This window comes from Silene latifolia, chromosome 1 (genome assembly GCF_048544455.1).
Source record: "Silene latifolia isolate original U9 population chromosome 1, ASM4854445v1, whole genome shotgun sequence".
Classification (NCBI taxonomy): Eukaryota; Viridiplantae; Streptophyta; class Magnoliopsida; order Caryophyllales; family Caryophyllaceae; genus Silene; species Silene latifolia.
Window position 1 is genome coordinate 57086666 of NC_133526.1, and position 12919 is coordinate 57099584.

The 12919-nt window shown below is 36.7% G+C and overlaps 2 protein-coding genes across 8 annotated transcripts; both read right to left on the minus strand.

Moving 5' to 3' along the window:
* Window positions 1–425: 425 nt before the first annotated feature.
* On the minus strand, window positions 426–3014 carry LOC141605800 (uncharacterized). Of its 2 annotated transcripts, none has more exons than XM_074424700.1 (2): window positions 2813–3014; window positions 426–2466 (listed from the first exon to the last, which is right to left on the minus strand). In XM_074424700.1, exon 2 carries the CDS (start codon window positions 2278–2280, stop codon window positions 718–720), a length of 1563 nt encoding a protein of 520 aa, XP_074280801.1. In that variant the 5' UTR covers window positions 2281–2466; window positions 2813–3014; the 3' UTR covers window positions 426–717. The 2 variants fall into 2 exon arrangements, with proteins under 2 accessions (XP_074280801.1, XP_074280808.1); XM_074424707.1 differs by having other exon boundaries at window positions 426–2333; window positions 2813–3005.
* A 530-nt stretch (window positions 3015–3544) lies between these two features.
* Window positions 3545–10707, minus strand: LOC141605814 (uncharacterized). 6 transcript variants are annotated; one of them, XM_074424718.1, is made up of 9 exons: window positions 10530–10693; window positions 10356–10446; window positions 9663–10102; window positions 8985–9167; window positions 8234–8341; window positions 7258–7461; window positions 6628–7170; window positions 5393–6519; window positions 3545–4410 (listed from the first exon to the last, which is right to left on the minus strand). In XM_074424718.1, the coding sequence occupies exons 2-9, from the start codon at window positions 10429–10431 to the stop codon at window positions 3879–3881; spliced, it is 3213 nt and encodes a 1070-aa protein (XP_074280819.1). In that variant the 5' UTR covers window positions 10432–10446; window positions 10530–10693; the 3' UTR covers window positions 3545–3878. The 6 variants fall into 6 exon arrangements, with proteins under 6 accessions (XP_074280819.1, XP_074280827.1, XP_074280830.1 ...); XM_074424726.1 differs by having other exon boundaries at window positions 10550–10647; XM_074424729.1 differs by having other exon boundaries at window positions 5393–7170; window positions 9658–10102; window positions 10530–10707.
* Window positions 10708–12919: the final 2212 nt, after the last annotated feature.

The following is a 12919-nucleotide window of genomic DNA, read 5'->3' on the forward strand; positions in this document are numbered from 1 at the left end:
GCAATTACTGAACACTTCTTCCCCACAGCCGTATTTTTACCATGGTGGTTGACTGGTTGCATAATTTCAAATTCCTTCGAACATTCCTAAAACTGAATCATCCTTTCATTCGTAAACCAGATTCCGAGAGCTCTTTAAATCTGAACAAACGTGAGAATATATAGTGACAAACCGGCAATAGTGTCATACAATCTCAAACTTGTTTGACAAACAAAATCAGACACCGGAGCATACGACACTGATTTTGAAAATAATCCATAATCTTAAACTAGTCTTCAATGTATTATACCTTGTCACTAATCTACGCCACTATGCAAGCAGAAATTTAATTTTTATCAGAAACTTAAACAATCTCAATTCTCGTTCAATAAAATTCTTTAAAGCGACATTCAAGCACAGATTCCAACATCAGAAGAACAAAGATATTTCAATAATACTCGCATAATTGATTAAGCAGAAAATACTCTCAACAATTTACAAAGCACTCTCTTCGACAATCTGTCAAGCAAAATTTAGATCAATCAGTGTGGGTTGATCTACCTAAGCTTAACCAGAGGTCTTGAGTTGAACCAATCAATCAAATACAGGGAAAATTGAAATGTACATGCCGCTTGGGTTCTCAAACACACAAATGTATATACCAAGGTGAATAGACTGAAATTGCATTCAATACGGTTTCCACATCGTATCTCCTTAAAGTTGTGGATAGGCATGCTACTAACCTTCTCTTTTGATCGATAAGGGAGATGGCGGTGTCATTGGTGTGGCCATACCTTCTCTTTGTGAATCACTACCTTCTCTTTGTGAATCATCTCCTGCCCTCTCAGACCTGGATATATCGTCACTTGGCAACTGGGAGCTCTGTAGCTCAACATTTCCATTGTGCTCTTTCTTACACATCTTGTCCTCAACAATATCATAGAAATTTGCAGTTCTAACTTCCTGAGCAAGCGAGCACCAACAGCAACAAAGCCAAAGGGCACAATCGGAAACAGCAGGTTTACCACAGCAGGATGTATAGCCCGGCAATTTGAACCGTTTCCTCATTCTTATCCTCCAGTAGCCACCATAGAGTAACCCAAATACACAAAGGACTAACCCAGTGATCCCTAAAGCTTGCCTAGTAGTAGCATCATCTATGTTTAGAGCAGCCAAATTGAAAATCCAAAATGGCGCCGAACAAAACAAGAAAAATGTCACCACGTGAACATACTTGTTCCCAAAACCTAATCTTTCCATGTTCCATCCAAACACACAACAGCCGCAACAGAGTGATAGATAGGCAACTGAAATGTCGTCCCAAAAGTCAAAGATCCCGCCTTTCCATGTCGGGCTGGTCTCAACGATCCTTCCCTCTTCTCTAGCCATAAATGACCGCTTCCTCTCAAAAGTTCTATTCTGAATAGTTGACGGAGTCCTAGAAATTTGGGCTTCCTCATCAACTGGGAAATCATATTCCTTACCCAAGGGACTAACAATAGTGTAAACTCCGGCTATAGCAGCAGAAGCTATAGCAACAGAGATGGTAATCCCGACCCCAAGGGCAGGCCGTTCTGATCGCTTGTACCCGACATTAAGACCACAAAGAGCATATTGGGCAAAGCAATTTAAATTAAGGAGCAAAACAACAACCAACATATGTGCCCATTCATGGGGTTTGTAAGTACCATTCTTGCAGTAAACCTTTCTTAATTTGGGAATATCATCCGGGTTCCATCTGATAAGGAGTATGAGTTGGTAAAATCTCTTGGGGTGTTGGTATAAACACATAAGGGTAAAAAGGGCATTTATAATTTGGTTATTGACTTCAAACCAGGCATTTCTCTGAGATTGTTTGGGTATGGCAGCATTTAACATCCCAGTCATAACAAGGAACAAAATGGCACCGGAAATAGTAACCCCAATGATCCAAAGAAAGAGAGCCCAATTCATGGGATTCCTAAACCACTCTTTCCCCGCCAATTTCAGGGAATCCCAACTTATTTTGTGGGCCAACACACTTAATCGTTCTCGTAAGCTATGACTACTGGGACTTGGTACCATACGAGACGCCTCATCTTTTGCTATAGCAATCTCCCAGAATTTGTTTGATGGGGCAGTCCCTAGTTTATGAAACGTGGAACTAGTTAAAAGGGCATGTTTCTTACTTCCTTGATCGCTATCTGTGGTATTCTCTGGTGGAGGTGTTGAGCTATGAAGAGGGCTGTGTGTTTTTGATTCGGTTCGTTTTGCTTCTTCAATTTCATCCTCTTTTACAATCACGACCTCATTCGGAACCATTTTCAGAACAAGCTATTATCCTCCAATTGCAATAACTTCAATCCTATGGTGTCCTGATCAACCTCATATCACCACTCGTTAATGAAGCCTAAAACCCGATATTGTGAATTGTCGTATTAATCAATTAATAAGATATCAAATACCAGCAATCCAAGCTGCTAAACAGTCTTAAATTTATGCCACAAGCTGAAAAGGAACAAGAAATAATTCATTCAACATGAATGAAATCAGCATATGAGCAAAATTACTTGTTACGCCCCCTGGACCGGTTAATAGTTATCATTGAATTTCAAACAGGGATAAGTCGGATAACTATTAACCGGGAAGGAGGGAGTTTTAAACATGATGGCTACCCACCAATATAACAAAGAAAAATACCAGAAATAGCAACTAACAACAACAAAATATAACAAGATTATATGCTTTGTAACAATAACAAAATGCAGAAAAAAGAAAAAGAGACACATTTTAATTCTACAAAAAAAAAAACAAATAAAAAAGGGTACAAGTAATAGAAAAAAGGAAATTAGACCTGAAGAATGTTTGATGAGTAGCAGGTGTAAATTGAACAGAAAATGAAGAAATCCGATATTGAATGTTGGATGGTCAAACAGTTAGAGATGAAAGTGGAGATAAAAACTGGAACAAATAAAAATAATAGAGGAAATAGTATTAGTAGGTACCACTTATAGTTTAAACCACAGAAATAGAAATAGAAATAGATGATAAATTCAAGAATACATATGAGAAATTATTAGATTAATAAAGCAAATAGGATGCCGTACAGTACAAGGAGGGATAATATCTGTCTAGTTGAGTAGCTGGTGAAATGTGCATACTATACAATTAAAAGTAGATTAATGACTAATTACAAATTACAGTATAAGATTGATCATGCAAAATACCGACTACTTTACAAAGGAGGAATCTGAGATGCCTCAATATCACGTTTATCTAAAGTATGCAATTTATCTGACATTGCTTCTAACATCTAATCTGTCTGTATATCATTAGTTTCTCGGTTCAAATGAAATTAACTTCACATAATATAATGTTTAGTTATATTCCGTTTTAACGGATGATTTGATTACGTAATAGGGTTTAAAGACATTTTAACCTTTTATTTATCGATTTCCTCCCAATCTCACCACTCCTCTCTGTCTTCAATATTTCTATAGTCAAAACTTTTTTTACATGAACTAGTAGTGACTTGCTACCTGACGAGAGTAAAATGCAACGTCAACTGATTGTACCCAAAATGTCAACGCATAAAAATAAACTTGCTAAATAAACCTTGAAAAAAGCTATCAACGTACTGGTTCCGTGTTTTCAACATGGAACAAGGAGGTAGTGTTCTCAAAGCAGGATTACTGAAAAGTGAAAACATAAACCTTTAACCCAAAAATATCGCAACAGCCACATAATTACGCTCCAGAATCTAGATTGGAGCCGTTTTGTTTTGCAGATTCATTATCTTGGCTATATCTAACTACAAACTTTGACTATTTACACTAATCAATAGTTCAATACTTCGGCTATTCTGCCTAAAAACTTATTGTCACATACTCACATGAGACGTCTTATACGAGTATTGTCTATTATCTCACACTGAATTGAGGACCGCGACATAAAGGCAGGAAACTCCAATAGGCTCCATGATGGTCAATGCCTGCACTATGCCAGTCAATGCTGTAAGAACCAACGGGAAAAGCAGAAACATCCAGCAAGCAAGTTGAGAACCCTTGTCTTCTGCCATTTGTTTCAAAACAAACACAAACCTCTACAACATCACCGGCATTCTGGAGATCCTTGCACTTGATAAATTCTCTGCTTTGCTTCATTAAATAGCACTGCAAATTCTTATTCAGATGGATCATAGTATCGATCTCTGATGCTCGATAACTTACATGTGATTGCATCATTGGCTCTCCACGAGGTTTTGCTGTTGGGGATGACCTTCGACAGTACAGAATGCAATATAGCTTAGAAAAACTGGAACCAAAACTTGAAGGTATGTCCTTGAGCTGAATACACAGGTTGAGTTGAAGGTGGCTTCCGAGGGAGATGGATATTTCCCTTTGTTTTCTGACACCAGTACTAGACCAAAATAGGAGTGATCCCATGGTACGCCTGAATATTAAAAATGGATAATTAAGCACAAATACTCCTATGAGAGAAATATTACGAGTTCATTGCACTTGTAAGCATCAGTGAGCCTTTTATGTGAGACCAAACCCATCTATTGTGTAGTTCTCAATTTTTTTTTTTTTACGAAATATATGGGTAGTCTCATGCATAGAAGTTTTTGTGGGTAAACACATGCCACTTTACTATTGGGGGAATGGGGGGCTTTCTCACATAGTCCAACTACCTGACTCGGCTGCCAGTGGTTTTTAAAGTAATAACAACAACAACAACAACAACAACAACAACAACAACATTACCCCAGTGCCTCAATGGCTCCCGCAAATTGCGGGGTAAGGGGGGGGTCGGATGTACGCAGCCTTACCCTTGTGTTAGCAACACAAAGAGGCTGTTTCCGAATGACCCAAGATGAAAATTGCGTCGACAACTGCATCGAAGGACCACTACTTTACAAGAGAAAGAAGCGCAGCCACTTTAGTGAGCCATTTTGCTTTATTCCATCATAATCCAAAACCAAAGAGTAATGAATCTTTGGCTCCATTGGAAATATGGAAAGTGGTTTTTAAAGTAATACTTAAGAAAATTATATTGTTCATCCATAAATATACACTAAAAGCAGTAACTTACACAAGGACATAGAAAGGAAGTAAACATCTATAACTTAAACAATCATCATGCATTTTAAAAAGCACCAAAAACAGTCCCTTGTCTCTGCCAGGATTTAGTTCAGTACCCAATGATCCTGGAGGGAATAAATAAGATTATAATTTACCACCACACGACATTACCCTCTCCCTCTATTTCATGATGAACATCCTAGACTGACTTTCATTGGTTAAAAAGGGTCAGATTATAATGTATTGAAATTGCATCCTGAATTGCATTTAAGGACCATTGTTTCACAATAGAAAAGCACAGTATCAGTTTAGTGAACTATTTTTTATTTTGTCGTTGCATACTTGCATACCTTACTCTGAAGAAGTACTTGGGGATTTGCCAAGGCATTTGCATCCATGCTTTAACTACTTGCAAAAGAGACTCCATGCTATTCCTGCAAAGCTGCAATACCGCATAGTCATTTGCGACATTAAGAGACTGATGCCGCAACTCAATCATCCTTCTAACACCAAACCTACAATGAGTGAGATAATCATCCAAAATGCAGCCATCTTTTGACAACCAAGGTTTCGGTAGGAAATGCAAGGACCTCTCATGTACTCCATTGTCTTTCAAGAGTGACAGGAGATTAGTACAAATCTCAGGGTCCACATGCCATAGACGACCAACCAAATCTTTGACAATAACATTGAGGCAGTCTCTATAAGCTTCGGTCGGATTCTGTATAATAATCAAGGTAGTGAATTCAGTGAAAAAGGCCAGCGTTGAACAAATGAGTGCAAGATCTGACAATATCTTCAAGCTTGTTGAATCCATATCAATAAAAGCTGAGGTGACCAGGTCAAATTCCTCCTTCAGGCTAGCCAATCTTGAAGACAATCCAATCAAATTCTTTGTACTCTCATTATTCTTATACAACAGAAACTTATCCAAAACTTTAAGAATATCCAACATCAAGAATAAAAATCTCAGTCTTAAAGCCAAGAACCACCTTTGGAAATAAAAGGCTTGCGTTTGTGCAGAGATGGCTTCCAACACTTTGTCTGAATCCAAGATAGCAGCACATATCTCAGCAAGTTGTTCAATGTTTCCACTTGAGTTGGTCTTTCCGAGATTAATGTCCAAAGTATGTGGCTTAAAGACGTGGTTGGGAGGTAAAGAAAGGCTATTTTGGCGAAGCAAGACTTCGACATTCTTTTCGAAATTGGTGAGCTGAACCAACAATTTTAACCACTGGCAGCAAGCATCAGACTGAACCCTTTTTACAAGGTGGTCAAAAATGAAATTTGCTACATCCCACACTCCCTCACAAGCAGCATATTTTCCCGCTTTGTAGGCGGACCAGTTATCTCTTCCTTCTAACATGTTCTTTCCACATATATGGATGATATTCTCATGTTCAAGCAACTTGATAGGAAATCTACCCATGTCTTCAGTCGATGTGCTGGATTTTTGATTTTCTGATAGTAGATGGCTCTGGTTTGTACACGAGTGCCAAATAAGTGCATAAAATGTATGGATAGAACAATCAAACAGACTGCTGTCACAAACAAAACAAGTCAAATATTTTAACTTGGAAATTACTTGCTCAGTAGTACCACCAACTTCAACGAAGGCTACCAAAAATTTATGGATATGAAACATCAATACTCGCTGAGGAAATATATTTCCTTCAGCTTCGGTATCCACAACTTTGTGTGCCTCAAACTTCTGTGCTTCAGCTGCAGGGTTGTGTAGATTTACAAAGTTTTCAATGATGGAGATTAACTTTTCCAGTATCAAATAACCTAACTTTGAATTATCTGCAGCCAGTACAAGCAGTAGACGAAGCATTCTTCCCAATTCGTCCCCCACTTCGGAGCTAGATTCACCACCTGACAACCGGTTAGATAATACAGTTACTTGATCAAGGACAGTTGCAGTAACACTAGATGAAAGATTAGCCAAATCAGCCTCTGACATGGTCTCAGTTCTCTTCAGCTTGGTAGATATGTACACAAAACTTTCAAAAGCTATGAGTCTCTCGGATAAGAATGGAGAGTGAGTTGCATTCTCAATACATCTTAATAGCTTCATGAACTCATCAGTGTCCTTGAGTAGCATATCTGGTAAACCATGTGCAATCATCTACACTTGAAGAGAATGAAGAAATGAACCAGGATAAACAAGTTCACACAATTGCTAAAAAAACAAAAAAACGTTCAATGAATTAACCTTTAAGAAAATCTGAAAAATTTCACAGCGCAAAGCTGAAGGCGTGCTTTGTTCATCAAGAATTTCAAACAAACACTGGAACGAAAAAGCACCAGCCGGCACAAAGCATGCTGAATTCTCCCAAATAAGACGTAAGCATCTCAATACTCTAGCCTGCATATCGGTGCTTGTTGTTTGAGACAGAATTGAACAAAGCAAGACTACCTGCATGCAGAAGGTAGGATCAAAATATCAAAGATATGCTCCTCATTTTGCTACTAGAAGGAATTATGGGGAGAAATAGGGGAGGAGACTAGAAGAGAGTGTGGTGGTGGGAAGATTTAACAAAAAAATCCTCAGAAGCTCAAGTCAAGTTAAAGAAAGAACCAAACAGTAACACGTAGCATCTGAAAAGAATAAGGAACAGAAATTTCCACAGCAACATAAAACGAAAGTGTTATCATCATATGTGTTGAAATAATACAGGCACCATGAATATAGTTTAACAAAGTATTATCATGTACAAAAAAGAAGAACAACATTACCACATTGCCTCAGTGGCAACTGCATATTAACTCAAAAGTATCATCTTCATATATGATTTGGAAGTTGAACTAATACTAATACGGAAAAGTAATGTTATTTTTTTTCTTCATTTTGAATTATTGCAATATATACATTAGTATACCGAACCAGAATATTAAAATACCGATTGACCGACCTATCAGAAAATCAAAAGGATAAATCTTGACAGCAATATATACATTAGCTGATTTAGCTCCAATCTATATACATTTAGCACAATATATAAACTAACAAATTATTAACATTAGCTCTGATCTATATACATTAGCACAATATATAAACTATTGCAATATATACATTAGCTTCGATCTATCAGAAAATCAAACGGATACATCTTGACAGCAGGCAAAGCACTTGAGACTAGAGATTCCTCAAGGCATTAGCACAATGTGTACAATAACTGGTTAATTACCTGATCAGAAATCAATATGGGTGTATTCAAAGAGATTTTTGTTAGTGCCATCAGCATAGTGGCCAAAACATCCTCTTCGGAAATTTTTTGAAGAAGTTCTGAACCAGCCTGCATTTATTACCAGATCTAGTCATCGTACACCTATTTTCCTCATAATACATAGCAAAATCATTGAAAGTTGAAGTGCAGCCAAACAACTATCTCAATTTCACAAAGGCACACAACTATTTCATCTAATGAAGAATAGATGAGCTTAAATATGCTGTAAACTACAACAAAGAAAGAACAGTAATGCAAATGCAGGGCCTCATTGCCTGAGTTGAAGAGATTAAGGTTCAACCGAGATGGTCATATCTCCTTTCAGTTGAGCCTTGTCAAAAATTGACAGTGTAATGTGGGAGCAATTTTTGATGGCATGACATCGTATGACATGGTACAGTATGATAATGTATGTTATTAGAAATGGCAATAACTGCATAGATACATGCTATAGATGCAAATACATTGATTGTGATAGCCTATACCGTATAGAAGGGAAGGAGACCCCATTGTAACATATATCAATCTATATATTTCCTTTGAATAGCAAAATGTTAGTGTGGTATCGACAATCTTAAAGAAATGAAACAGAGAAGGTACCTTTTCCTAACTAAACTATTTATAAATACATTAGCACATTACTCACTAGCATAAATAAAACATCTATATTATTCCAAGATAGAGACAATTTTAGAGACTATAGATTACTGACCTTGTATGATCTAACTGCAAGTAAAAGAGAGCATCCAATTTTAGCAAAGCTGCGTGCTCCAGCAACCCTTAGAGCTCGAAAGGTCGTTTGTGAAATTAAGGTGAGTAGCTTCTCTAAGAAAACATAACCAAAATCAACTGAAAATTCTGAAAAGCACCCAGCTGCAAACAATGATGCTCTAACCTGTAAAGGCACAATGGTAATCAATCATCAATAGTTAGCTGATGTTTTCGATTTGACATGTTGTATGAGTAGAAGTTCTGAACTACACAATTTCACATAACAAAATACATTTGGAAGATCAAGTGAGTAAAGGATGATGCATAGAGACTTGGATTTTGCCGCATTTCTAAGCAGAAAGCAAACCAGTAAGATTTTGCCACATTTCTAAGCAGAAAGCAAACCAGTAAGTTTTGCTGCATTTCTAAGTAGAAAGAGAAGCACTAAGATTTTGCCGCAATTCTAAGCAGAGGCTATAAAAATGCAGCGGACATATCGTACAAAAGAACTACAAAATTCATACATTTCAAATCAAAGAACAAGATTGGAGCCAGGCTCATCTCTCTAATTTCTACCTTTGCCACACATATGTTCAAAGCAAAGAACCGAAAACTTTAGAAGAATGCTGCAGCACTATACTAGAGAAACACGGTGAATCGGATAAGATACTAACCTCACCTCCAATATATGACACGAGGTCAAAGACGAAAATACCGCATATCGTATTTCAGCAACGTCCTTAGCAAAGTCAGCCCAACATCCAAACAAAATAAAAGCCGATGCTCGGGATTTTACACAATCAACATGTAGAACCGCTTTAACTCTTTTCAAAAGTTCCAGCCTATTTCCTATGCTCATATTTGAATAGATTCCATGTGTGGGTCCTTTTGTTTTACCATGCTTTAGAGTCAACAAGAAGAGTTTTGCAATAGAAATCCTGATGTCTTTGTCCCCTGACACAAATGCATCGACGATCCTAAAGAGAATTGAATCCGCAAATAAGCGATCCTCGCCAGGAACTAAGCCAAAAATGTTAGACACGGACATAGTTAGTTGCGGCTCCCTATTCCACTGATTTAGTCTGGGACCAATTTGGCGTATTGATTCAATAAGACAACCTGAAACATTAAGGTAGCAATGATTTTCAAATGACTACTTCGTATTAAAGAACACTGCACAAGGCATTTGTGCCTTTAATTTTGTTGGGGTAGCAACCATTTTGGGAAGGAGCATAAAAAAAACCGTGGGGGCTTGGCCAAAGCGGACAATATCATACAAATATGAGTATATGACGGTGTGGTGGAGACAATCTGAAGAAGCTATATTCATTGACAGTAGCCCTAAATTGATGAAAGTGATTATGAAAGTTACCAGGTTTAGTGGATCGAAGAGCTTTCTCAAGTTGAATGCTCCAAGTTGAGGCACATGCGCCTGAAATCTTCTCCATTGTTCTACTTGGTGGCTGAATAAGGCACAGAAATATCACATATGGAATCCATATCGAAAACTAAACCCTGGAAATTGAACTCACATAGATGTACGTACATAAAGAGAAAGAAACTGACATCAATGGCACGAATTCAGCAGAGCAGCTACAATGGCAGATGACAGAAAGATAGAAAAGAATTTGAATGACGGGGTGATATGGGTCGGTTCCATTCCTAATCCTAATTTTTCATGCTTTCCAAAACCTATATAAAAGTATCTTCAATGGTACTAGCTTAACTTTGTCATATTTATTTTTTGAGTAAATTATCAATTACACCCACGTCAAATACACATTTTTATATTTACTCCCACGTCAAATTTTTTTATTAAATTACACCCAAGTTAATAGCTCAGGTTACAAATTGCACCCCAAGCCATTTTCAGGTGAAAAACTAAATAAAATGACTATATTGCCCCCGCGTGTCTCTAACTGTGAATCAACCTCAACTCTTCATTTTACATCCCCTATTTCAGATTTGCCCTAATTTCATCCTAATTTTCCCCCAAAATCTCCCCCTTTCAAATTCCCCCAAATTCTCGCATAAACCCCAATTGATCATCCGTCACCATCATTCACTTTACTAATCATCTGTAAGTTGCCCTTGTACTGGTGGTCGATGTTTGTTTGTAGAATACATAGATAGAGTTGGAGAGCTGGCAAAGAAGCATGGTTTGAAGCTTCATATTGACGGGGCTCGCATGTTCAATGCTGCAACTGTGAGTTGAAGAACTATATCGCCATCCATCTTTATTTATGCAATTCATGATTTATACTTAGAATTGTCAGTGTTTGAAACGCTATTTCTTACAAGAATCCCGCTTTCTTCCACTGTCAGGCACTTGCTGTTCTTGTAGATAGATTTTTTTGATTTCTCTTGCTTTGATAATGTGTAGGTTAATTAGTTAGGTTCAATTTGTTTGTTGCTTAATTTTAGATTTCTGTTGCCATTTGCTTAATTTTAGATTTCTGTTGCCATTAAATAAAGTTAGAAATTTGTTTGTATTTCTTAGTTTATAATTTTGAATTTAATTGATATTTATTGAAACGAAAATGATATTTATTGACTTCAAATTGATTTAATTGAACACAATTAACCAAAACAAAACAATGTGGAATGACTTACCTTGAGATGATGAACACAATGAAGGGAAAAAAATTAGGGAAGAGAGACAAGAAGGATGAAGAGGCAATGAAGAAGGAGGAAACAAGAATCAGCTTAATAATGGAATGAAAGGGGGCAAAGTCGTCCAAAAATTTATATTTTACCCAGAAATTTTGAAAATTGACGGAAATTTGGCCGGATTCCGATATTGGGTGCAATTTGTAAACTGAGCTATTAACTTGGGTGTAATTTAATAAAAAAATTTGACGTGGGAGTAAATGTAAAAATGTGTATTTGACGTGGGTGTAATTGATAATTTACTCTTATTTTTTTGAGCTAAAACAATTTCAAGTCACAATTTACTTTAATGATTGAAGCTAATTTATTACTAGCTTGATAAGACCCACCTAACAAACTCCCATATTTATTTATTTAATTTTTAATTTCTAAAAATAAAATTAAAACTTTAAAAATGAGACAATATTTTCCTATTTGCTATGTTCTTCTTGTGGGTCTATTTGAGCAAGTAGTTTCATGAGCTACTAGCTCAAAATTATTAAGCAAAGTCAATCTACATGGACAACTCCAATGGTTGAGCTAGTAGCTTACAAATTCTTAAAATTGCAAGCAAGTCCATTTTACTCAACCATTGGAGATGCTCTAATTTGCACATTAGACAAGAGAATTGTAGAGATAAAGTTAGAGGGAATAGAGAGATACACAACTGTTTATTATTCCATTATGAAAATTGTAGAGAGAAAGTTAGAGAGAATAGAGAGAGAGAGAGAGACAAAACTGTTTATTATTCCATTATAAAGATGTATTTATGCATAGATATACAATAAGGGTGGAGTTTCCATAAGATAATATACTCAAAAATATTTTAAGATATGGACATCCATATAATATTATATCATAATATTTCATAACACCCCCTTGGATGTCCATCACTGAATAAGATGGCTCGTTAAAAATCTTCCTCGAAAAACCTCGTGGGAAAAACACTAGCGATGGAAAAGAGTACCATAATCTTCTAACACGCATAACAAGCTGCCTCGTTAAAACCCTTCTATGGAAAACCCAGTGGGACAAAACCATGGCTAAGGAAAAAGAGTACAATACGTGCTACTCCCCCTGATAATTACATAACTTGATAAATCTTGAAATGATCCATGATTTGACATAACTTCTCGATCGTTGAAGTAGTACTCGTTGTGGTTAATAAACTTGAATCTTCGATCAATAAAAATCCATGACAGCTTCGATATCATATTTATTTGAGAACTCAGAGTCCGAATATAATATTTCATAATAACTCTTGGATCTTTATTTCAATTAATACCT

What these genes read in the sequence shown, in the direction of transcription:
- LOC141605800 (XM_074424700.1), bottom strand. Translation starts at nt 2,280, where the DNA reads ATGGTTCCGAATGAGGTCGTGATTGTAAAAGAGGATGAAATTGAAGAA.
- LOC141605814 (XM_074424716.1), bottom strand. Translation starts at nt 10,431, where the DNA reads ATGGAGAAGATTTCAGGCGCATGTGCCTCAACTTGGAGCATTCAACTT. An exon ending in CCTCGTGTCATATATTGGAG is followed by an intron (nt 9,168 to 9,662) that starts GTGAGGTTAGTA and finishes GTGCCTTTACAG; the next exon opens with GTTAGAGCATCATTGTTTGC. An exon ending in AAGTACTTCTTCAGAGTAAG is followed by an intron (nt 4,411 to 5,392) that starts GTATGCAAGTAT and finishes TTTAATATTCAG; the next exon opens with GCGTACCATGGGATCACTCC.